This window comes from Nymphaea colorata, chromosome 13 (assembly GCF_008831285.2).
Source record: "Nymphaea colorata isolate Beijing-Zhang1983 chromosome 13, ASM883128v2, whole genome shotgun sequence".
Taxonomy (NCBI): Eukaryota; Viridiplantae; Streptophyta; class Magnoliopsida; order Nymphaeales; family Nymphaeaceae; genus Nymphaea; species Nymphaea colorata.
In genome coordinates this window covers 6,942,223-6,968,149 of record NC_045150.1, presented here as the reverse complement: position 1 = coordinate 6,968,149, position 25,927 = coordinate 6,942,223, and the positions used below count along the sequence as shown (strand labels likewise).

Sequence of the window (25,927 nt, the reverse complement as noted above, 5' to 3'; positions counted from 1 at the left end):
AACATCACCGAATCACGTCTCTCCGTCTGAAAATAAGGAGGATGGAGAATAGAGAATAGAAGAAGGCAATGAAGGTAAGAGAACCGGCGGCCAATACAGCCACACTATGCTTGATCTCTATTATTAAAACATAAACCTAATTAGGTTACAACAAAAAGAGGAATAAAACATGAAGTAATTACAAGAGGTGCCACCACTTAGACGTGAAGACATAAAAACGAAGTGGATCGGGTCTGAACAGACCCGATCCAGACCCGATCCCTTTACATTGATGCGTACAGACTTAACATACACATGCAAGATGGATTTAACATGTGGATCACACACACACACACACACACACACACATATTTCTTTTGTACCCGAATATGGAGTGGTCTTTCTCCTCCCATTGAGGTACTCAGGTTTTTTTATGTACACTGTCAAAGTCAGCCCTTTGTCATCCTTTTGATCATGTGCAACAAACTTTGGTGTAACTAGAGTGCTCTCCTCTAGGTGCCTGAGAAAACCTTGACTCCTTGTGAAAGGAATAGTCTACCTTCCAAGTAAGAAAAATAGAGTTATTCAATTTCTTAGAAACAAGTTGGCTGAGGAAGTTCAAAAAGATGCCAAGTGAGAAGAAGAGAGCTCCATTGGCACCAAATCACAAATGCAATTAGAAGACAGGAGGAGGGGCAATGAGAATGACTAGCAAAAACTGAATATGAAAGATAATATAAAAACAAAGTGTCATGCAGTCAGAGAATATGAGAATATTCCAGATAAACCAAATGAAGTCAAACCCCTGCTTTTTCCTTTTCTTCTTTAGCTTCCTTTTGCTTCTTCGTTTTCCTTTTTGATGGTTAAAGACTTAAAACTTTGGCTGAAACTAACAGAAATTCAATCAGACCCTAGTATGTTGATCAATAAGGCATTTTGACTTAAAGAAAAAAATAGAAGACGTCAAATTGAAGCACTTTTTACTTTTGAAACTTCATACATTTTAATTTTGTGGAATTTCAGGTGTCTGAGTTGCTCTAATTTCAGATGCCTGATTTTTCTTTCTTTGTCAGATTTCTGTGTGAACTTGATCAATTGTTGCTGAAATGGATCAATTGTATGATCAGGTATCAAGACAAAGGCATTGTGGCTGAAATGGATCAATTGTATGATGAATTGAGTATTTTTGAACCACATTGGACACAAGATCTTATTCTTAGAGAAAAGCAAATACAACGTGAGAAGTTTTACAAGTTTATCATAGGTCTTAGACCGGAATTTGATGGTGTCAAAACCGCTTTACTTCATCGTTCTAAAACACCATCTATGAATGAGGCTATTGCGGAACTTCAAATGGAGGAAAATCGTCTTTGTCTTGATAAAGAGAAAGTCAACAATGTGCTTGCCACATCTAGGCCGGGGGCCCACTTGAGACCTTATAGACCTCCTCACTTCAATCGTACAAATGAAGGAACAAGGAGAAAAATTATTTGCTATCATTGTCAAGAAGAAGGACATACCAAGCCAAGATGTCCAAAACTTAGAATTTTTGATAAAAGAAGCAATGTTGCGGCTCAAATTCAAGAAGAGAAGAAAGAAGCAAGTTCATTCCAACTTGAGCAACTCATAAGTGCTCTTCAACCTTTTCTAAAAGGAGGAAGCACACCTTCGACTTTGGGAGCGACCGTGGCATCTACTTCTTCAAGTAAGTACTCTTGGATTATTGATTCGGGTGCATCTTTTCATATGACTCCTTATGAATCCCTTCTCACCGAATGCACTAAAAATGATTCTTATTCCTTTGTGAAAACGGCGGATGGTACCTCTCTTGAAATTGATTTTATTGGAAATCTTGACCTAGCTTTTGGATCCAAAATTTTAAAAGTACCTCAAGTAAGACATATTCCTAAATTAAACTTAAATTTATTGTCCGTTTCTCAAATAGCCGACCTTGGTTTTGATGTAATCTTCTCACAATCCAAATGTTTGATACAGGATCGGATATCCAAGAAGATGATTGGGGAAGGTTTTAGAACAAATAATCTCTACTACATAGACTTTTTGGACCTTTCAAGACCATCTTGCAATATCTCCAAAGAATGTGACATTCAAACTTGGCATCAAAGACTTGGACATTCAAATATAGAAAAAATGTCTCATCTTCCATTCATGGAGAATTTTTGTCAAAAGAACTTTGATTGTAATGATTGTATTAAGGCTAAAATGAAAGCCTTACCTTTTGATAATAGAAATTTTATTGCCCAAAAATCTTTTGATTTAGTGCATTCGGATGTGTGGGGACCCGCTCCTATTATGTCAAAAGGAGGATTATTGTACTATGTGATCTTTATTGATGATTATTCTAGGCATACTTGAGTTTATTTTCTCAAGCACAAATCGGAAGTATTCACAAACTTTAAGAATTTCTACAACATGATCTATACCCAATTTGGCTCAAATATCAAAGTCTTTAGAAGTGATTCGGGAGGAGAATTTATGTCAAATGAATTTCAACAATTTCTAAAAGAAAAAGGCATTGTTCATCAAAGATCTTGTCCTAACACTCCACAACAAAACGGAGTGGCCGAACGTAAACATAGGCACATTATTGAAACTACTAGAGCCCTTCTTTTATCTAAAAATGTTCCCAAAAACAATTGGGCCGAGGCTGTTTTGACTTCAACCTATTTAATTAATAGAATGCCTACCAAACTTTTGAAACATATTTCTCCTTTTGAAAGACTTCATCATGTTAAACCTAATTACAATAGACTTAAAGTCTTTGGTTGCAAATGTTTTGTGTTAAATGACAAAGACGATAAGCTTTCCTCCAAAGCTATTTGTTGTGTTTTTATTGGGTATTCCGAAACTCAAAAGGGTTATAGATGTTATGATATTAAAAAAGATAAAGTTTATGTTTCTAGAAATGTGATCTTTTTAGAAAATGAAGATGGTTTCAAAGATGAACCCAAGAAACTAGAAGATTATACTTTTCTTTGGACTAATGATATTGATGATGATGATGATATTGATGATGATGAACCCGATAAAGGTATAGAGGTACCAATTGAAGAAGTCAACAATGATAATTCTACTCATATCATCCCTCCAAAAGAGATCTTAGTTTATAGAAGAAGAGACCCCCAAAATCAAGAAACTAATCAATCTCTTCCTAGGAGATCCCAAAGGCACATTAGGCCTCCTCAAAGATTTGTCTCTTATGAGTCTTTTTCTCCAAAATTTCGAGCTTGTATTATGGCACATCATTCTTTTCATGAGCCATCTTCTTACCTTGAAGCTAAAGAAGATCCCAATTGGATTGAAGCCATGAATCTTGAGCTTAAAGCTCTTGAAAGCAATGAAACTTGGGATATTGTGCCTCTACCAACGGGGAAAAAGACTATTGGTTGTAGATGGATCTATAAAATCAAAACTAGAAGTGATGGAACCTTAGAAAGATATAAGGCCAGACTTGTTGCCAAGGGATATGCTCAAGAATATGGGATTGATTATGAAGAAACCTTTGCTCCTGTTGCTCGCATGACTTCTGTTAGAACCCTTATTGCCATTGCCTCTGTTAAACATTGGACTGTTTTTCAAATGGATGTTAAAAATGCTTTCTTAAATGGTCACCTACAAGAAGAAGTTTCCATGAGTGCTCCCCCTGGTTTTGATCTACCCCAAAACAAAGTTTTACGCCTTAAGAAAGCTCTTTATGGTTTAAAACAAGCTCCCAAAGCCTGGTTTGACAAGTTTAGTAGTGTCATGTTTAATCAAGGTTTTAAATCTTGCTACTCTGATACTGCCATGTTTGTAAAAACTACCTCCGTAGGTGTAATTGTTTTATTACTGTATGTTGATGATATGGTTATTACTGGGAGTGATGATGAAGGGATTATAGAGGTAAAACACTTTCTTAGCAAATGTTTTCAAATGACTGATTTGGGAAGACTAACTTATTTTCTTGGAATTGAAGTTGCTTATAGCAAACAAGGTTATCTTCTTTCTCAAATGAAGTTTGCTAGTGAATTAGTTGACAGAACAGGTATCTCAGATGACAAAGTTGTGGATACTCCAGCAGCACTGGGAGTAAAAATGAAAATTGATGATGGAGAGATATTTGAGAATCCCACTCCTTTTCGGCAAATAGTTGGCGCTCTCTCTTATCTATCCATCACCAGACCTGACATTGCTCATGCTGTGCATGTGATAAGCCAATTTCAACAAAGACCTACCTCAGTACATATGGGAGCGGCAATGCGGATTGTCCGTTATGTGAAAAACACTATCAACAAAGGACTATTTCTGTCTTCTTCTTCTATATTAGAATTAGTTGCGTATACAGATGCTGATTGGGGTGGAGATCCCAATAATAGGCACTCCACCACTGGTTTTTGTGTGTTTTTAGGTGACTCCTTAATTTCCTGGCGATGCAAGAAACAGAATAAGGTATCGCTATCATCAACAGAAGCTGAATATCGAGCAATGGCAACTACAACAATGGAGATAGTGTGGCTCAAAAGCTTACTGAAAGATATGGGAATTCATATTACGAATCCTGTCAAGCTTTGTTGCGACAACAAAAGTGCAATCTATATTGCTAGCAATCACACATTCCATGAAAGAACAAAGCATATAGAGATGGACTGCCATTATGTTCGTGAAGAGTTCCTTCAGAAAAACATAGATCTCTCCTATGTCCAATCAGAGTATCAACTTGGCGATTTCTTCACTAAAGCTCTCGCTGCTACCAGATTTAATTTTCTCCTTGGCAAACTTTCGGTTATCACACCGTAAGTTTGAGGGGGGTGTTAGAATGTATGTATCCCATATGTATACATATATACATTTATATATATCACATATATTAGTCATCTAATATATGCTTTATATATATATATATATATTTTATATTTTGGGTACTTAGGACACCTATGTAATTTTCACTTTCTTTATGTATTTTTTCTTTATGTATTATTTTCTGTTTTCCCCTTTTATCCCTCTCCTTTTTCTATTTTTCATAGAGGGAGACTAGTCCCAACGGCTAGATTTCTAGCCGTTGGGACTGCCTCCTCCTTCTTCTCTTTGGCCCTCTCCTCTATAAATAGGGCAGCTCTCCCATTGTTTATGGTATGGCTTTTTAGCCTACTTCTTGTATCTCTTTGTGTGATTAATTTAAGTTCTTCTTCACCTCTTGTTTGAGGGTTTGTGAGATTGACTTGTTGGTGAAAGCTTCAAGGCTGATATTACTTGAAGAGGTTGTTTCTTTGGGCCTGATTTACAAATATGAGCTGACAGATACACCACGTTTATGATATCTTTTACTTCCAAGTTTCTTGTGATCTTATCAGAATGAAATTGCAACAGATTCATTGACTTCAAGAAAATTGGAGTTGTTGAGAGTTTGTCTGCAAATTTTATGTTCTCAAAAAAGTTAAAGAACCTGGAACTTGGTTAACAGTACATATAGCATGTAGCTGATGCTTTATTGGATCTAACTTCATTCTTGTTCTGTATACTTGTGTGATAAAATCAAAACTAGGCTAATGGTTGTTAATTTATTCCCTTACTGAAACTGTTGCAAGATATTCTGTGCATTTGTCTTAGCCTCTTCAGTTGGCTCTTTATATGAAATGCAGGATTCTTGTTCAGTAACATGCTTTTATTACAAATTTTCTGAGCTTAAGATTTAATCTTCTCTTGGTGTTTCAAATGTTTGATCTCTTGATTACTTGTTCCTTTGAAGCTTGACACATATGTTTTTCCTCCTTTTTAATTCTTTTGGAAATGTTAAATGGTTTTTAGCTTTTCCCAAACTCCCTATTGATGATTTTGCACTTTCATTTTTGTGGGATACTGATCCAAGTAATTTTTTTTTTTGTTGCTCAAGCAATGGATTAAATCCTACAGCCATCGACGCTATGGCCAACAGCATATGCAACTTGAATCTGCATGGGATATTCTTTATCGCACCATATACAACTGTACAGATGGGATAGCTGTAAGTCTTCAAATGCCTTTGTTTCATTCGTATAATGGAAGAAACCATAGACTGTAAGAAGAACAATGTTTATTGACCCGACCAATTAGCCTTATCTTTAGAAAACCTTGAATTATGCATGCTAGAGTATATAATATATACATGTGTGTGTGTGTGTGTGTGTGTGTGTGTGTGTGTAGAGAGAGAAGGAGAGAGAGGTGAGAAGTAATGAGATACATACTTACATCATTGTGTCAGCAAAGCATTTTCTTGCCCTTCCAAAGAGTGGTATCAAACTAAAGCACATCTTGGTGAAAGAGTATGTGTTTGCTGTTTTTGCTTTATGAACAATGTCTGAATCAGTTTCCTTTTGTGGATCAGTCCATCTACACACCTTCTCATTTATGTTCTTTACATAATGGATTCTATAATGTCTGACAATAACAATATGAGATCCAACAATTAACTATTTGCACATTTGATATGCGATATGGGCCGTCACCTTGTTTCAGCTGAATGTGATTTTCAGGCTCCAGATTTTCTTTCTTGTGCTTATTTTTCTGTCTTGAACATATAACAGGACCATAACAAAGACTTCATAGTTGAGCTGCCCGATATTTCTCCAGGTGTAGAATCTAATGGCAAAATGCTTCATTTTGAAGTTAGTGAAAGGATTAAGCGATTTATTCTCAGTGAGACTGACCTTGCAGTGACCACACCTCATTTATGGTATCCGCCTAAAGAAGTTATCCGTGCACTTCAGCTGTTCCTTGATGGAGGCTATAATGTAGCTGGAAGTCCTACATATAGGTAAATAACCATACAAGAAGTTTAGGCTAATCATCATCTGTTACCCAGCATTTGTAGTGTTGATTATCCATTTTTGTAGTATAATAAGAAGTAATCTCATTCTATTCCACCACCGGCACTGACTGTTTCAAATCTTGCCAATTTCTTCAGCGGTGGTGAAACAAGTTCGATAAGTTGGTTTGAGACCTGTACTGGTAGCTCTATTGAAGATATTAGTTTTAGCATTTCCTTTGCACCAGGCCATGGGCTTTTCTCTCCCATGTCTGCATCACTATTATATCTTTTTGTCCTATATAGATTCTTAAATGTTCATTCAGTGTGCAAGCAAACGTACAAAATGGCAGCAATTATGATTTGTGAATGTGTGTTTACATCAAAGCTCTAGATTCTAGAACAGATGTGTGTACACACACACACACACACACAGCACCTAGACTATGGCTACTGAAATATAAGGAATAAATCTGACGAGTGACAACTAATACTTATGACATCCTTATTCTTGTTCTTGCCAACTATACAAATGTGATCTACAAAATTGATTTTATAAAAGTTAATACTTCATTTGCTCAGGTGTGACCATATATACAAGTTTTAAATAAAAATTGGATTCTCATGTATATGTGTGTGTGTGTGTGCATCCAGAGAGAAAGAAACTAGTATGTGCTAGATACTTATATGCTAGATAGATAAGAAGCAATTTCAGCCCTTGATCGTTTCCAGTTTAGCGGTTGAGAGAGGAACAAGGAGGAAAAGGTGTTTGGGTATTTTCATCATCTAGTATTAGTTCACACTTTTTTGTTTTTTCCTCAACCACTGATCTGGAAAAAAAAAATCAAGGACTGAAGTTGTTCCTTAGCTGTCTAGCACCTACCACTCTCTCTCTCTCTCTCTCTCTCTCTCTCTCTAGATATATATATATATATATATATATATATATATATGTTGAAATTAGAAAGTTTATTTTAAGTGTGGTAGTTTTCTGATTATTTAAAAGTTAGAGTCTTCTTCAGTCATTTATATCTTTATTTGTCTCTCTTGTGTAAAGACTCTAGCCGACCCTTATTCTCTCTTTAAATAAGAGATTAGGGTAAGCAATGAATAAGAAAGTTCTTTCTCTCTCTCTCTTTTCTCGTTCTCTTTTGTTCCCTCTCTTTCTCCGTCTTTCTAAACATGGTATCAGAGCCAGCGGCGTGATCCCTTCAGGCTGCCGGCGACTAGCAGACTTCCGGCAACCTCCTCTTTGGTGACCGTCAGACTTCTTTCTCTCCTTTCTCGTCTTCTTCTTCTTCCTCCTCTCCTTTCTCATCTTCTTCCTCTTCTCTACTGCTCGCTGGTTGGTGGAATCTGATCACGCCTATGTAGAACGCGTGATCAGATCCACTAGTGGAACGTGTATAGCCTGTTGCTGTTTCTGATTAGAGATGGCCTGGTGCTGCTGTGATCGTGGAGAAAGCCTGTAGTTGCTGCTGATTGTGGAGATAGCCTGTTGATGCTGCTGACTGTGGAACAGCAAGATGTGGACTTGCTGTTTGAGAAGTTGAGGTTGGGATCAGCAGAAGCAGCGACAGTCTTCGTCGTTTCGTCTGTAAGTTTTTTTATTCAGGGTCGTGAAGAGGGTGTGGCTGTTGTATGATATGACTGCAAGTTAACAACGTCTGGAAGCTAGAAACTGTTTTCTGGCTGAAAAGAAAGGTCTAAATTTTTTGGTATTATCTAGTCGTGGAATGACGCACAACACTGTTTTCTTGTACCACTGAAGTCTGAGGTTATGTTGAAAGTTCTGAAGTTGTTGGAAAATAAGTTTTTGTTGGCTGCCGTTAAGTTTGTGCACAACTTATGATATTATTGCTCACGTCAGACTTTGAAAAACGTATACATATACTTAGTTAGAAGATGTTGGCATAATTATCGCTGTGACATTAGTGGCATGTGGAAGTGGTGTTGCGTGTGATATATTGTTGATTTCCACCTTGCTGATCAGCCCCTTGACGTGTGACAGTGGTGCTGCGACTGCGAGTGATATTGTTGAGGTTTGTGGTGTTGATCAGCCCCTTGCCTAACTGATTAATTATAAGTTGAACGTTCTTTTTGTGTTTTCAAACTGCTGCAACATTGTTTTGGTGCCTCTCTGGCTGAGATTAGCAAACCAGATGATGGCAATGATTATAAAGGAACTGGGAATCCCTCCTCCTTTGGATTTACGATCACAGTTAACATTTCTTCGAGTTCTACTGAGTGCTCCTGAGTTCAAATCATCTATGCGGATGTATATTGATCAGTGCGGATGTCACTTTCTTCGAATCTCAGTCCTACTTTAATCATACTTCTATGTCATCTGAGATGTCATGTCCTATTCCTCTACTTATCCCTCCAGTCCCGTTGCAGTCTTTTCTTTCTCCATATATACAGTCTTTTCCTTCTCCTACTCCAACTATGAATAGGTTCCAGGACCCTCCATTGGTATATTCTCGTCGGCAGGATCCCTCTCATGGTCGACCATCAGAAACTTCTTAGGATGTGAGCTCCATTGAAGTAAGTATACCTGACAGTGATCCTTTTCAGGACTTGCCTATAGCCCTGCGCAAAGGCAAGAGACAGTGTACTATGCATCCTATCTCACAATTTGTTTCCACTAACCACCTTAATGACAACTTGCAACAGTTTCTTCATGCTATGACAGTTCATACTGTACCAACTAGTCATCAACAGGCATTACTAGACTGTAAATGGCGAAAAGCCATGCAAGATGAGATGGATGCTCTCTTACAGCGTGGTACCTGGGAATTTGTTGACCCTCCTTCTAATTGTGATATTGTCAGCTTCAAATGGGTCTTTACAGTCAAGTACCATTCAGATGGGTCTGTAGAGAGATATAAGACTCGATTAGTGGCTAAAGGTTATACCCAGACATATGGAGTTGACTTCTTTGAGACTTTCTCTCCTGTGGCTAGGTTGGGTACTATTCGGCTCATTATCTCTGTTGTGGTACACTCTGATTGGCCTATGTATCAGCTGAATGTAAAGAATGTCTTTCTCTATGGTGATCTTGAAGAGACTGTATATATGCAGCAGCCCCCAGGGTTCGAGCGACAGGGGGAGTGTAGAAAAGTGTGTCGTCTGAAGAAGGCAATTTATGGACTTAAACAAAGTCCTAGGGCGTGGTTTCACAAATCATCTGAGGTCGTTTCACAGTGTGGATTTGAAAGATCTCCTTTGGACCATTCTCTATTCATCAAGAAGACCTCCAAAGGTATAGTTGTTATGGTAGTTTATGTTGATGACATTATCTTGACAGGTGATTGTGATCAAGAAATTTCGGTCACAAGACGTTCCTTCAAAAGCTCTTTGTCACGAAAGATCTTGGTCACTTGTGATATTTTCTTGAGATTGAGGTTGCTCATAGCAAAGAAGGTGTAGTGTTGTCTCAAAGGAAATATGTATTTGACCTACTGCAGGATACAGGGATGTTAGGAGCCAAGCCGGCTAATCTTCCGATGAATCCACGTCTTCATCTTCATGATGATCAATCGGAACTAGTGGATTCATGATCTTACAGGTCTCTTATTGGCAGGCTTCTGTATGTCACTGTGACTAGACCAAACATTAGTTTTGTTGTTGGGAAACTAAGTCAGTTTATGGAAAAACCTAGAAAAGTCCATTGGGATACTGCATTGATGGTTTGGAAATACCTAAAGTCATCCCCGAGTAGGGGCCTCTTTTTCAAGAAAGGTGAATCTCTAGAAATTGTTGTTTACAGTGATGCTGACTATGCAGGGTCTGTTGATGACAGAAAATCCACCACAGGCTTCTGTATCTTTGTTGGGGGCAACCTAATATCATGGAGAAACAAGAAACAAAATGTAGTTTTGAGATCAAGTGCAGAATCTGAATATAGAGCAATGACTCAAACGGCTACTGAGATGACTTGGGTTAAGTCTATGCTGACAAATATGAGTATTCAGGTTCCTCTTCCTATAAAAATGTACTGTGATAACAAGGCTGCCACTTACATTGCAAATAACCCAGTATTTTATGAGAGAACAAAACACATAGAGGTCAATTGTCATTATGTTCGGGATCTTATACAAGAAGGTGTTGTGTCTACAGTTCATGTAGCTTCTGAAGATCAGATGTAGCTTCTGAAGATCAGGCGGCAGATATGTTTACTAAGGCTCTTCCTATTGGTGATCTCTAGATGTTGTAACAAGCTGAGCATGATTGATATCTATGCTTCAGCTTGAGGGGGAGTGTTGAAATTAGAAAGTTTATATTCAAGTGTGGTAGTTTTCTGATAATTTAAAAGTTAGAGTCTTCTTCAGTCATTTATATCTTTATTTGTCTCTCTTGTGTAAAGACTCTAGCCGACCCTTATTCTCTCTTGAAATAAGAGATTAGGGTAAGCAATGAATAAGAAAGTTCTTTCTCTCTCTCTCTCTTTTCTCGTTCTCTTTTGTTCCCTCTCTTTCTCCATCTTTCCGAACAATAGATATATATATATATATATTCCCGGACAGCTTTTGTTTATATGATTTTACATGTTTTGCATATAGCCTGAATGCGTACATGATTATCATTAATTTTAAGAAACATAATACGTTGAATCAGTAATTCTAATCTCTTCATGTGCCTGTTTTGGCAATAAAAGTCTAATGGTTCACCATTCAAGCAATAAAGAAGCACTTAAAGTTTGATTCATTCAATCAAATTGGGTTGTAAAATGACTAAAATCTATTCAACCCAAGGCACGGTATGCTATGTTACATGGGAAATCTGTACGATAAGAGCCTGCAAGACTAATTGAGACCAGTCAACATTAATCAATTCAATTCATCTAAGTCAATTGACTATGAATAATTAATATGTATATTTTTATGGGAATAAATACAAATACAAATATATATGTATATATATATATATATATATATGCAAAGAGTGCACATATAAATTTATAGGTTGGGGATTACTTGGCTGCTTGATGACTCTGCTAACCACTAACTGATTAAGTAATTAAGTAATCTAACCAACTAGTCACGTTTAAAACACAGGCTGTTGATGACTGACTGAACTGAGTAGTCCAACTAGTGGCAAACTAGCTGGGATTTTGACAACAAAGCTTCTATAATCATGACGTGTCCTTTGCTAACACTTCTAAAACACCTATACTGACACATCTTAATGGTGCCTCTTTTTTGTCCCCATTAATTCAAAAAGAGGTTGTTGGGCTTTTTATCAAATTAGACAGGGACATAGGTGCTACTCCTCTTTCACTCCTTTTTGGACAGATAATAAAGCGAGTAGACACACCACTCATTTAAACATAACGTGTCTAACTAGAATCAAACCCACTGCTTAGGTAAATACAAATACAAGCATGATGTAGATATATGGCTGTGTCCATGTGCCTACCTTTGTTATTCTGTGACGTGTTTGACCCTCTTGTAAGGTTTTGGATTACCAACACTCGTGTCAGTGTTTGTGCAATGTGCATCGTATTCAGTGACTAAACAATGATAAGTATATTCTAGGGTCAGTTAAAATCATGTTGAAGTATGTCTCCTTAGGTATCTTAATCAGGTCTGCAATATGAGCTGTGTGTGTGTGTGTGTATCAAACTAGTCTGCCTCGTTTCTATCTCTTGTCATGTACTTGCATTTGTGCATGTGTATATGTATAGTTTTCTTGATTGAACTAGGGATTTTCGTACACTTAGGATGTTTGAAAATTATGTAAGCACATGATTAAGATCCAACAAACCGAAACACAAAATGTGAAGTAAGCTGCTGTTATCCCATTACAAGATGCAGTACAGGAGTTACATCAGCTCAGCATACTATGCTGCTCAATAAAGAGAAAAAGAAAGGTACAATTGGAGGGGCATAACCCTAACTTAAGAACTAGAAAGGACAATAAAAGTCTAAACTGCCATTCATTTATAAAACTGATAATAAATGAATTAAGAATAAGAGATAACTAGGGACCATACAATATTAAGTGAATAAACATGGACGACTATGACCTTTGACTAAGACATGAAGCATGACTTATGTATTTTAACACTCCCCTTCAAACTCGGTACGATCAAGAGATACCATTCCAAGTTTGGGAAAAAAGGACCTGAATATGGTTGGTGATAAACTCTGGTTAAATATGTTTTCAACTTTATCTTCATAGTGTATATGTTGGAGAGAGATTAGCCCTTCTTTGTATGCCTTGTGAAATGATATTTAATCTCATATGCTTCATCTTTTCATGGAATTCTGGATTTTTAGCAATCTAAAAAGCACTCATATTATCACTAATCAACCTGGTTTTGTTATTGGTTGGAATTCCAATCTCTTGTAGCAACCAGCATGTCCAAATTACTTCAATGGTGGTTTGTATCACAGCTCTATACTCAATTTGAGCTGTGGATAATGCTACCCTTTGCTGCTTTTTGCTCTTCTAAAGTTTCTAAGGAAAATACAAAATCCTGTTATAGAGATTCTACCATCAACTGATCAACCAAAATCAACACAACACTAAGCTATGAGATCTTTAAAATTTGATGAAGAAAAGAACGTGCCATAATCCATTGTGTGCCTTATATACCCAAAAAGTCTTGTGTTGATCTAGGTGCACTTAGATTGGCTTACTACATTAACTGCATATGTTATGTCAGGTCTAGAGATGGTAAGATAAATCGAACTCCCAATAAGTTGCATCCAAAACAATGGATTTTAAATTCTTTCCTTCAAGAGCCCTTATTTCTTATTTGCTTGCATAGGAGTCCCTACTTTTTCTTGTCATCATACAATCTAGCCTTAGCCACAAGATCGGATACATACTAGCATTGAGATAAGAACAAACCTCTTTTTAAGTCTTTTATTTCAAACATTTGCACCAAATTCTCTTTATTTCATAGCTTTAAGATTATTCCTAGTAATGATCATACCATCAACATATAAAAGTAGTTGATGCTTTCCTTTCTTTGTGGAGGATACAAACAATGTTGGACCATGAAAACTTTAACTAAATAAAAATTCTTTAACTATTGTGTTGAACTTTTCAAACCATGCTCTTTGGTCCTGTTTTGGCTGATATGGAGCTCTCTTCAATTTATAGATCCTGCCTTATAAATCTAAAACACCTTGATGGAGCTTCAATATAAGCTTTTTCTTCTAGATCCTCATTCAAAAGGCATTATTTACATCAAGTTGCTATAGATTCCAATACTTTGCAAAAGCCACTGCACGTAGAATTCTGATAGTAGACATGAGCAATTGGTGCAAATGTCTGTGAGTATATTTCAAATTGCTGGTTATAACCTTTTGCAACTAGCCTGCCCTTGTAATGTTCAATTGATTGATTTGCTTTTGTCTTAACCTTAAATACCCACTTACAACCACAATATTCTTCCTTGGAGGAAGTTTTACCAAATCCCATGTCTTCATTCTTTCTAAAGCACTCAGTTCCTCTGTCATAACAAGCTTCCATTCCTCTTTAGATGCAGTTTTGTCGTGGTTCTTGGACTCATCATAAAAATGGATCAAAGCAAGATAAAGTTATAAACATTATGTTTAGGAAAAAAACACTTTGTTCAGCAAAAACTTGGACAAAAAAAAAAATAGCCTGAGTTTGTTGGTCACAGAAAACCCATCTTTCTCTAAAGAAACCCAATAAAAATGTTAAAAACTATGAAAATAAAAACTTACCCTTTTACTTTTTTTAAGAAAAACTCCAAAATGAATTTTTTGTGTTTTGTTGTGTTTATTTCATTATTTATATGTTATCTTTGCTTTAAAGTTTCAAACTTAAGTTAAATTATTTATCTTCATTTTTGCTATTACTAGAACAACATTTTTATCATTTTATCAAGTTTTTTTTTATGTTTCTTGCTAGTTTTTTCAATTATTCTACTTTTTCCTAATTTTTAAGATTTTTCTTTTATAAAAAAATTACTGAGCTTTTCAGCTTTGCCAAAAAATACCCATTAACGATGTTTGTGACTATGAATTGATAAACAGGAAACGTTTTTTTTTTTAATATGAAACTTTTTTTTCCTGGTTTTTCTCTAATTTTTTTTGTTTCAAACAGTAAAAATAAATTTATAATTTTGTACGTTAAATAACTAACTATTGGCCCAAGTGATACATGTTATCTCATGTACTGTACTATATTTTATTATTTGTGCTATTTACATGGCAAGCAATTACACTTTTTATGTGATGACTCAACATATTGAGATGGATTATCTCTATGCCTATGAAAAATATTTGAAGAAGAATATGGATTTGACTGTTTGTCTCCTTAGAATTTCAATTAGCTGATTTTTTTGCCATGGTTTTTTTGTGCTCTAAGATTTTATTTTTTATTTTATAAACTTCCAGTTACAACACCTTAAGCTTTGAGCATTATCACATATATCATTTACGGGTATTATACGGCGAGGAATTTCTCAGGTATAATATGGCAAAGTTGTATATCTCGGGAAAACCGTGGCAAATTAAAAAAAAAATGTAAAAGTTCCTGAAAATTATATAAAATTAAAACAAATAAGAATTACTAAAAAATAAGAAAACGAGTCTTACTGCCAGTTTATACAGCTGACTGGTTTTTGGCATATTTATTGCATCTTTTTCTATTAATATGTGATATTTGTGACACTGGTTTCAAGGAGAGTTCGAATATATATATATATATATATATATATATATATATATATATATATATATATATATATATATAGGTTCTTTCTTATGGATATTGGTTTTTAACTTTTTATACTTGTATATATATCTACGTTTTCCTTATGTAATACTTATTTTTATTTTCTATTGGCTGCATTATTGTGTAAGTTGACCTTTGACCAGATGGAGCTATCCCAACGGCTAGTTCTTGGCCCTCTAATTTCCTCTATAAATTGAGAATTCCTCCCCCACATTGTGTATGCTCTTTTCAGCCATTTTGGCTTCTTCAGTAATATTGGTATTCATTATTAGTTGTTTCTTCTTGTGACTGGGTGCACTAGTGTGCTTGTGTGAGGATATCTTGTGCTCTTTATGAGCTTTTGTGTGAAGTGTTCTCTTTTTAGGTACATCGGAATGTATTGCAGTAGAGAGAGAGAGAGAGAGAGAGAGAGAGATCTGCTGTATCTTTTTCCTATTGATTATTTGCACTCTTTCACATTTCAGACATTCATTTTAGAAAAAGATCTTTTACTTTGTTCTGCTGCTGAGCGTTTGGGGCTTTGCAATGTTATGTCTGTGTGTGTGTGTGTGTGTGTGTGTGTGGAAGTAATTTTTACTAGTTTTTCTGGTCAGGTATGATTTGGTTGATCTTACTCGGCAAGTCCTCTCAAAATTTGCAAACCAAGTTTACCGAGAGGCAATACATGCTTTCCAAGTGAATGACCTTCATTACCTAACGGTTCAAAGTAAAAAATTCATTGATCTTATAAAGGATATCGACATCCTTCTGGGTTCGAATGATAACTTTTTGCTTGGAACATGGCTTGAAAGTGCAAAAGGACTTGGTACAAGTCCTCAAGAAAAGCAGCAGGTAATGAGCATTATTTGAATGTAGCTAATATGCAACTTCAACATTTTTATTTGTTCTTGTGTCACTTTGGACAGTACGAATGGAATGCAAGGACTCAAGTGACGATGTGGTATGATAACACAAAGACCAAGCAGAGCATGCTTCATGACTATGGTTAGCTTTGTATTTCAGCAGCTTTGTGTTTGCACTTTTGATTTTCCTTCTGAAATTTTGTTAAATTAATGGTGAGATCTTTAACGTACCTGGTTGACACCTTCACGTTGTTTTTCTGACTTTGGTGAAACTCTCAAGCAAACAAGTACTGGAGTGGTCTATTGGAGGATTATTATCTGCCAAGAGCATGCACCTATTTTGGTTACTTGCTGAAAAGCTTGAGAGAAAACAGAAGCTTCCCTTTGGATCAATGGAGAGGAGAATGGATTGCTTATTCTAACAAATGGCAGGCAGGTTCACAGCTTTACTCTGTTAAAGCTACTGGAGATTCCTTCAGCATCTCCAGGTCACTCTTCAGAAAGTACATTGATGCCACGAGTTATTAAAGTGCTTCCAACAGCATGCCAGGGCATGGTTGGGAAGGAAAGGAACACTATGACAAGACCGTTGGACTTCTTGCTGCAACCGATTTCATGTATGAAAGCACCTAGATATCCCAAACTGTGGGGTATGTTTTGTTTCAACGGTCAAGTGTGTATTGTATGTATGAAAGCACCTAGATATCCCAAACTGTGGGGTATGTTTTGTTTCAACGGTATAGATTTGGGACTATACTACATTTATGGGGAGATGGAGGAGCGTCACTATGTTATTGAAAATGCACCTGGAAACTACGTGTTTATTGTTTCTTTATTGTGTTTGTAGTTTATGTAATATTTACCAGGTATTTCTTCCTGCCGACCCTTGATGGAAATATGTTTACTGTTCTGTACGTGCCTTGAGTTTTGAAACCTAAACACCTTTCGCTTTGCTTTAAGGCAAACTAAGGGCCATGTTTGTGCTATGTTTGTGCTTGCTGTGGCGTATGAGAGTCCTAACAAACTCATACCATCTAGTAGAAGATAAGAATAGCCATTAATGGCTAAAATGACCCGAATGCAGGCGGGAGGGTCTGGGTCGCAGGTTCCTCGCTTTCTTGTTATTATGGTTTCAAATGCAAAAATGTAATTTAATTGAAGAGTGTGATCATGGGTTATCCTATTCGTGGAAGAATGAGGGTTCACAAGTCTTGCCGTTTTCGTGGAAATAAGCGTAGTTGTGAAACCATATGTTTCTCCTCGAGTACGAAATTGTTCAACATGCCCTGGTTATTGAAGTCACATTCAATGTCGTCTATGTCGTCTTTTTTTCTTATAGGCTCTCTTAGCCGAAACTATGGACTGCTCTCTTTTTGTTTTCTGAACCTAATTTCCTACATAACAAGAAAAAGGATGGAGACCCTTTCGGGTCAGTCGGATTTGAAGCCGCTTATTCAGGGTAAGAGATTATGGGGTTCTTCTCTGGTACATGTTGGTAGAAGGGCACAGTTAGGATCCAAAAGACTGACCGTTGGATCCTTTTTAGCCCGAAATGAGAAGAAGACCCATCATAGTAGAGCTGGACCACCTTACCCCTGCCCATTGGAAATAAGTTTGTGTTTATAAAACGTGGTATTTTTTGTTATCAATGTGACATTCATGTATGTGTAAATCATATTTTGTAAATTTTCCAACTAATATTGGATTTGATTGAGTTTGCATACAGAAAGTGAACTCCCACTTGATGAATGATGATGATTAAGGATAACAAGCAAGCAAGCAAGCAAAATGGTGAGCTTACACGGCATATTGCAATAAAAAAATCCCACCCGTTTGATTCCAACCACAAAAAAACTCGTCAGGCAAATGTCGGGTGGATGGTTAATAGCTGATAAACTATTATTCTATCAAACTGTGACCAAACCATGCAGCTCTTTCATGGATTCCAAATAAAAGTCTAGATGAGAGCGTGATTGGCAAGATGAACAGCATCTGAGAACTGCCCACGACGAACAAGGCTATTACGATTTGACCAGACCATGCAGCCATATCATTCGATTCGCTGCTAGAGAAGCAAACCTGCCCAAATGCCGAAACAGCCCAATACCCTAAAGGCAAGGGGAAAAGACTAAAGAGAGGAGTCTCGACTTCCTCAAACATCGCAATTGTCTAAAGGGAAGAGGTTAAAAGCAAACTTCACCGTGACATGGCCAAGACCACTTCGTATTGCCTGTTTCACATGCTTTCCAAGAGAACATTTTTTTCATTCGATGCCACCTTAGATGGAGAGACTTTGTTGCTTGTCTAAGCACCTCTTTCTGCCCCGAGACTTATGGATGGGCGCCCACCGGGTTCAAGCCAGCGATGGCCTGCTCCAGATCTGCCGCAATGTGCAACGTCCTTTGGTGCTTTTAACTTCTCCTAGGAAGATAATCGAAATAAAAAAATTTATTTTAAATTTTGTCACAAATATGTGCCATATTTTGGAAATATCACCATATATTCAAGACATCACCAAATATATATATATATATATTTCCTTCAGAAAAATAAAAATAAATTGTATGTATTTTAAATGTATGCTTCCATTTATGTTCCTTTTAAACTTTTAAAGCCTATCTTGAATCTTAATCAACATTTTTTAAAAAAATTGGGAGAAAACTCAATTTCCTATTTCTTCCAGCTACCTTTTATATTTTTTCTTCTTAAAATTTTCATGAATTTCCCAAGAAAACAGGATTTCAGAAAATACCAAAAAACCCCAGGTCAATATTTAGAAAATAATCTTTAATAAAGCACATTAGCAAGTATGAAGGAAATCCTCAATAAATTGAACCCTAAGAAGAACCTCTTTTGTTCCAGAAACTATCACGTATGGATGAATAGTATAGTGTTTGATTGCTCAAGTAGACAAAAAATTACTGTAAGCAACCCTGCAAGCAGCAAGCACAACAAAAAAGAATACCTCGAAAGTATCGTAAGTTTAGTATGGAGGGGCAATTGCGTTAGCATCTACCCAGGATGGCTTCCGTGCATTGTAGTAGAAGAATGCTATCATCTGAACCAGTTCATCTGCTGATCGAATGTCTGTGCAAAACCAGATGAATAAATATCCTTTAGAAATACAGTCTAATCCGGAAACTAACTAGGGCCTTGAAACAAGTTGCTTCCCAAAAATAGCCTATCCAAGCCTATACATATTCATTATTCAGCACTCATGCTTCATGAATTTATTGCAGTAAAGGAAATTTGAACAAAATTTTACAGATAAATTGCTCAAAGCAAGTGTAAATTGATGACGCGCATGGTGGACATAATTGCCATTTGGAGAACTACAAAATTTTGGTGTGTTGGTCCTAGAAACATTTCAAGGAACAACAAGATGCTGAAGCTAAATGTAGTGCTGAAGGTAGACGTTAATGAAATATATGCAGCTGCCACAAACATGCCATATCACAGTTACTAATGGAACATTTAAGTTGGAGATGTAGTAACATCATTAAAGTGAAAGACAAGGTAATGGAAAACCAGATGGACATAATTGTGTTATAATAGTAACAGTGAAGTTTGAAAACCGACTAGAGCTGGTTGACAAATTGCACATTGACACAATAAAGGGGCATTTTCTGTATCTGACACCAAGTTGCAAGCAATTATGTATGCACAATTTACATACCTCGTTTGGTATAACAAGGATAAGGAAGCAGAATGAACAAACAGAGCAGATAAAAACTTAACCAGGTCTGAGCTTCATACTCTCAAATTACCAAAAATTACTGCATAAAACTAAAGGTTCTCTACCTTTCTCCCTATATAAAATTCTGTTTCCACGGAGAAATAGCAACTGGGGACATTCTCTAACTTTAAGTGCATATGCCAAATCTCTTTCAATATTGATATCAATCTTCACAGTCTGCAACAATAAGAAAGAGGAGTTCAAAGATACCACTTGATACAAAAAATCTTCAATTTTAGCATCCTAAATGCTACAAGTCTTAAGCAAATGATCACAATCTGCTAAGCAATTTCATCACTTATATCAACCATAAACTCTAAACAAGACATATAACTTAGAAAATATTTTTACACACAACTTAAAGGATAAGAAAATTGTCTATATACCACTTTTAAAAAAGGCATCACTGAAGAAAAAGCAAACAACAGCTTTCTTCACTTTCAGAATAATCTTTTAAAAAACTATTGCAGTTAATGATAAAATAGCAACAATTATGTACCCTGGGTGGCAACCGATCCTTTGAGTTCCAGTATATTCTAGCTGCAGCTTCCAGCTCCTTCATTGCTCTCCAATTATCAGCAATTCTACACAAAATGAGCACATGTTATATAAGGAAGAAGAAGAAAGAGACCAATCAGTCAAATTCTTAAAATGGGATTTGTTTCCTCGTGTTCTGTCCTAAAGAAAAAGAGGTGTTTTTCAACTAAATTTACAAGTTTCAGAATTCCCTTCTTAACTACACAATTTTGTAAATTTAATTTCAACAGAAAGAAAAACCAACAGTCGGTTGTAGATTAACACTATAATACAAAACCAAATAAAGGGAGAAGTGCAAAAAAATTGGTGAAACCAGTGCTGCATGTATGAGTGCACAATGTAAGACACAACGGTACGTTACGGTATGTAACCTACTTTTTAGAGTGCATATTACATTACATTCCTGAAACTAGTAGTGACAGGAATCTAACACCCCCATAATGTACATGCAGGGCCCGCATCATACGATACAGCATACACTGTATTATAGCACATATCATACAATAAGGACCTAGCAAAAATTTCAGGGGAACCCAATTCCTTTGTTTTCTGGGTACAAAAACCCAGAGACCCAACACCTACAAACTTTCAGGAGCTGTGTGCGAGGAAGGTCTTGCTATTCTGACAAAAATGTTGATTTGAGGCCAGATTTGTGTTTGGAAGATCAATTTTTCTGAGGAAAGGTTCTCACAGATTATAAGGAGCCTACATATGTTGGGGAAGATATTGAGTTTGAAAAAGAAGACCAAGATGAAGATGATAATAATGATGAATGATCATTTCATTCGGCATTGTACAGAATGAGTTTATGCATAAAATTTTAAGCTCCTTTCTCGATAGGTTATGTGACTATGCACGGTAAACTCATGAATGTTCATTGATGTATTTATGTCTGAGAATCTGACATGCTTTCCGCAGAATGGTTTTCGCTGATTTTCCAGATAATTCAAACTTTAAAAAGTCAAATTTCTGATTTTTTGTGTTATATCTACATGTCTAACCATAGGCCCAACCGAAATGGCTTACATGACACACTTTACAACATTGAATGAAACACCAGCATTTCTACCATGCATTGGAAAATTGAAAACAAGAAACAGTAGACTACAAATTAAGAACATAACTTAAAGCATTTTGAACTGCAGCAAGCAAAATTATACAAGAACACAAAAAGAAATGGAGATGACTAACCTATTATAGCGTTCAAAAACTAGCACCACAAGGGGGCTTGGATGGAATGCAAAGCTCTCCCATTCCAAACAATTGATCTCCTTCACCCACGGTGCCTCCATCTCCCCTTCCCAGTCCACCTCTACCCCATTCTCATCCACCACATTCCGAATTGGATACTTATCAAAAAACTCTGAAGCTCTAATTCCCCACCCAACATCAGCATCCAGTGGCCAATCTGAGTTTTCAGCATCAAGGACATGGCCAACCTCCTCCTCCTGCTCCCCCTCCTCGGCACCTATTCCTGCTTGTCCTTCTCCATGTTCTTCTTCCTCTTTATCCACCGACTTCAAGGTCTCCTGTTCAGACAGTATCTTGTTTGTTGGCTTTCCCATTTCCATGTATCTGCACTCAAGTGAACCATGCATAAAATCCCCATTGCCAAGAACTCCACTTTGTTGCTCATACCTTGTCTTCTGGGGTGTCGTCATTAAGAAATTCTGGGAGGGATTTGACAGTGTTTCAAGTTTCTCATTTGAAGTCTTCTTAGGACTGACATGATGTTTGCGGTTACGCTTAGAGGTACGGTTCTGGGATGCAAAAACAGAGATGAAGCAGTGGTGTGCAGGATTTTGACACGTAAAGAATGACTTTCGTAGTGTCCCCGAAACAGTAATTGATGGAACAAAATTAGAGAGAACTTGAAGACCATTGTTTTTCTCAAACGAATGGGTGATGTTTAGCATTTGGTGATTTAAAATCATCTTCCCCTCCTACACCTCCTTTGCTTCCTCCTCCACTATAGTATCTACGTAAGAACCCATTGAAAATAGTGAGAAAGACTTAAACAAGTGAAAAAAAACATGCAGGTATTATGCAATAGAAGAAAATGCTTAACAAAAACTTCCCTCAACATAAATTGACGGAACTAGAAACAGACATAAAATTATGAGTGTACTTGAAAAATTAAATGTAGCTCAAAGATAATAAAGGTTGAATCTATGCCACACAGGTACTGCTAAAATGGCGCAGTACCAGTGTCGTACCAGGTATGGCCTCAAGCATGGCTTGGGTAGTACTCGAGGCCAAATTGATAAATTTTTTTGGACTCAGTCAACTTAATGAGACCAAGACCATCCACAAATTGGCTTTTTTTAATGCACCTTCAATAAACACGGTGATTCTCCAACCCTCGACAGAAATCGAAGGGTTAGAGGAGAAGGCAGTGGATCTCCAATACCCACCTGAGCACCGAACTACCTCTGGCAACTCCCGGCGAAGTGGTATACTCTCTGCTGAGTAGATTTTTCTCTTTTCTCCGACGAGCCCTAAGTTTGCACTTCAGTTCTTCTCTTCTTTATCAGTTCCAGCATGAGCACGGCCGCACAATCATGTGGGACTGATTGTGTGTTGCCTGTGAGCACGAATACACATTGACAAATGACTGTCTGTTTGGTTGTTAACTGGTTTTCAGTCAATTATTTGTTGTTTTAGCATCATGTGGGACTCGGTATGCTACCGTTTTTTTCTTTTCATGCCACCATATGGCTGAATGGGTCAACAGTCAACACTCTGTTGAAAGTCGGCTGAATGGCTTGTGTTTTATTTTTTCTTGAAATCAAAATAAATTTGTTTGTGTTATTAGGATAGATTCTTTTACCATTATATCAGATTATCTATATGTTCTTAAGTTCTTAAATCTAAACATAACATATTAAAACAAGATTTGATTTGTCAATAGTTTTTTAACGGTAAGATTTTTCTCGAGTATATTACGGTCAATGTATATTACGGTCAGTTTGAAAACAATGAAAAAAATATGATAAATTTTTTAAAAAAAATAAAAAATTAAAAATGAGGAGAAAATAAAATAAATAACAAACTAATAACACAAATATCTAAGTAAATTTGGAACAAATAAAAAACAAAAAATGAAAAAAAAAACTAGTTGGCATTAAAAAATGAAAAAAAACGAAAAAGGTGAAAAAAATATATTCAAATGCGTTTTTTTTAACGTTTTTTTTTTAAAACACTTTTTAGTTTAAACAGCAATTTAATTTATTGCGTTTTTTGTTTTTTTTTTTTTAAATACGTTTTCTGTGACTATACCAGCAATTTTATTCTCAGAATGTGTTGTTTTAGCAGACAATCCAATTTACATTTGAGATGGATTGCATGTGGTAGAAAGAAATGGCATGATTCGCAAGAAGCCAACATTTCTTGATATATAAAAGATACGTCTGAAAGTTTAGATCAACAGTCACTGATGCTGGTGATATTTTGGAAACATCAGGGTTATAATGCCAAAATAGCTCCAAATGGCATTATTAGGAAACTTATATTATCAAAATGATGTAAATTGTGATATTTATCACAATAGCGTCACAAAATACTTTCCTTTCTTGGAAAAAAAAACTTTCATTTACATACATCTAAAGTGTATGGTTTTTCAATTTTTTTCTTGCTTAAAAATTCAAACTTAAAGAACTGTTGTGAAATATTTGACTATATTTTCAGTCAAAAAAAGTAACAAAAACTTGTAATTTCATAGTAATCCAACCTTTGATCCGACATCTGCTACCTATGAAGAGGAAGGGAATAAATTTAGTTTTTTGCGGTATCATTCTTTCGTTTTTTCTGCTAATTTGTTAATAACAGATCTTAAATTTTCCAAAACTTAAAATTATAACCAACTTTTCACCAGCAGATGGTTGCAAATCTGCATTAGATTTCACTTCTGAGATGCGAACGGATGTCAGAAGTTCTCATTTTACAAAAGTTGGTCTTTTTCTCTACTTCTATGAGATCTACGTCTTTGAATTGTACTCACTCGTTTGATATCCTAGGTCACAATGCAAGTCTAGAAGGTTCTCAGATTCACAACACCTTTCTTGAAGCCCTGACTTTTTCCTTTCTTCCCCAGAAAGAACACTTTTGGAGCAATAAACTCGTTCATGCATCTGCTTGATTGATGGCAAGAAGGAGAAGTTTTATAGCACCTTAAAGATTTTTCTCACATTATCTTCAAAAGGCACCCATATATGAGACTGTTTTAATCATCATTTTCTGTACCTCAGTTGCAATTTCCATTGCTTGTCCTGCTTTAATCATTTGGGAAATACTTGTTCATTATTTGCTGATGGATTAGCTTCTAAAAGTTCCACACAGAATTCTCTTCAAAATGTAATAGTCAAGTGCCATTTCACCTGCCCAGCATGACCAATGAAGGCCTAACCATTTATAACAAAAAAGGCAAAAAAAAATTGAAGCAAGAGACCAGGTTCCAGTTACCAGTTCTGCCTTTGTTCTGCCTTGGAGACTTGGAGTAAAGGTAACTCGAGCAATCAACAACGCTGCTGAAGAAGATAGCCAGCTCTGCTTAAACACAACAATATAATTTGAGATATTTTCACAAACAATTGATATGCAACGTTACTTGCATTGCAGAGAAAGAGTAAACGCAAGAACACACACACACAGGGAAAGAGATTAGGGGCTGCAACCCCTAACTTGCAGGAGAAGGGTTCTTTAGCAGCAACACACACTCAGCGAGAGAGAGAGAGAGAAAGCGATAGATTACGGGCAGCGACGGCAGCCCCTGACTTCATGCCATAGAAGGTCGACCTTCTCCCGCAGCAGAAAAGGAAAAGAGAGAGAGTCCGACAGCAACACAGACACACACAGAGACTACCGAACTGCGTCGACGTACGTCGTAAGAAGAAGCGGCGAAAGGTGCGTGACGGCGAAATAGAGCGAGCGATGCGCGAGATGGAAATGGCGCTTCATGGGTCGAGTGGTTTTTGAAAATAACCTATTTTTCATTTTTCTGTTCTTTGAGAGCGAGAACACTTTGTTCTTAAGGTTATCTTGAATGCTTGATTCTTGTCCAGCGTTCGGCAACACGAACACGTTTATGAGCTGCGTTCTTGGAACGCATTGTTCTCGTTACCAAACGCCCTCCATAGTTAATTTAAAAAGAAAAATCTTTAAGTTTAGTGTAAACTCATTATTCGTCCTTAGAAAAGAACACTCCGTAAACACACTAAGTTTCTCGTCTAACTCGAGCGTTAATAAAAAGAACCACCTCCTTAATGCAAATATTAATGAAAAAAAAAGTTTTTTTTTGCCATAAAACTCTTAAAGTCATACCTTTATGCAAAGAGA

General features: G+C 36.5%; 2 protein-coding genes across 9 annotated transcripts in view; one reads left to right on the top strand and one right to left on the bottom strand.

Annotated features, from left to right (window-relative positions):
• Positions 1-17,234, top strand: part of LOC116266793 (alpha-N-acetylglucosaminidase) — a 53,821-nt gene extending 36,587 nt beyond the window's left edge. The window contains exons 15-20 of one of the 2 annotated variants that reach the window (XM_031648155.2): positions 5,870-5,980; positions 6,540-6,585; positions 6,670-6,769; positions 16,072-16,309; positions 16,384-16,462; positions 16,601-17,234. In XM_031648155.2, the coding sequence (XP_031504015.1) occupies positions 5,870-5,980; positions 6,540-6,585; positions 6,670-6,769; positions 16,072-16,309; positions 16,384-16,462; positions 16,601-16,848 (822 nt within the window). In that variant the 3' untranslated portion in view covers positions 16,849-17,234. Of the gene's footprint in view, positions 1-5,869; positions 5,981-6,539; positions 6,770-16,071; positions 16,310-16,383; positions 16,463-16,600 lie in introns of both variants that reach the window. The other variant, XM_031648154.2, reaches the window with a different exon arrangement.
• Positions 17,235-18,233: 999 nt separating this feature from the next.
• On the bottom strand, positions 18,234-25,610 carry LOC116266596 (thioredoxin-like fold domain-containing protein MRL7 homolog, chloroplastic). 7 transcript variants are annotated; one of them, XM_050081071.1, is made up of 9 exons: positions 25,473-25,610; positions 25,055-25,138; positions 24,836-24,969; positions 23,008-23,177; positions 21,785-22,571; positions 20,556-20,640; positions 20,122-20,233; positions 19,286-19,407; positions 18,234-18,741 (listed from the first exon to the last, which is right to left on the bottom strand). In XM_050081071.1, exons 5-8 carry the CDS (start codon positions 22,525-22,527, stop codon positions 19,304-19,306), a joined length of 1,044 nt encoding a protein of 347 aa, XP_049937028.1. In that variant the 5' UTR covers positions 22,528-22,571; positions 23,008-23,177; positions 24,836-24,969; positions 25,055-25,138; positions 25,473-25,610; the 3' UTR covers positions 18,234-18,741; positions 19,286-19,303. The 7 variants fall into 7 exon arrangements, with proteins under 7 accessions (XP_049937028.1, XP_049937029.1, XP_049937031.1 ...); XM_050081072.1 differs by having other exon boundaries at positions 25,344-25,483; XM_050081074.1 differs by lacking the exon at positions 25,473-25,610 and having other exon boundaries at positions 18,234-18,735.
• Positions 25,611-25,927: the final 317 nt, after the last annotated feature.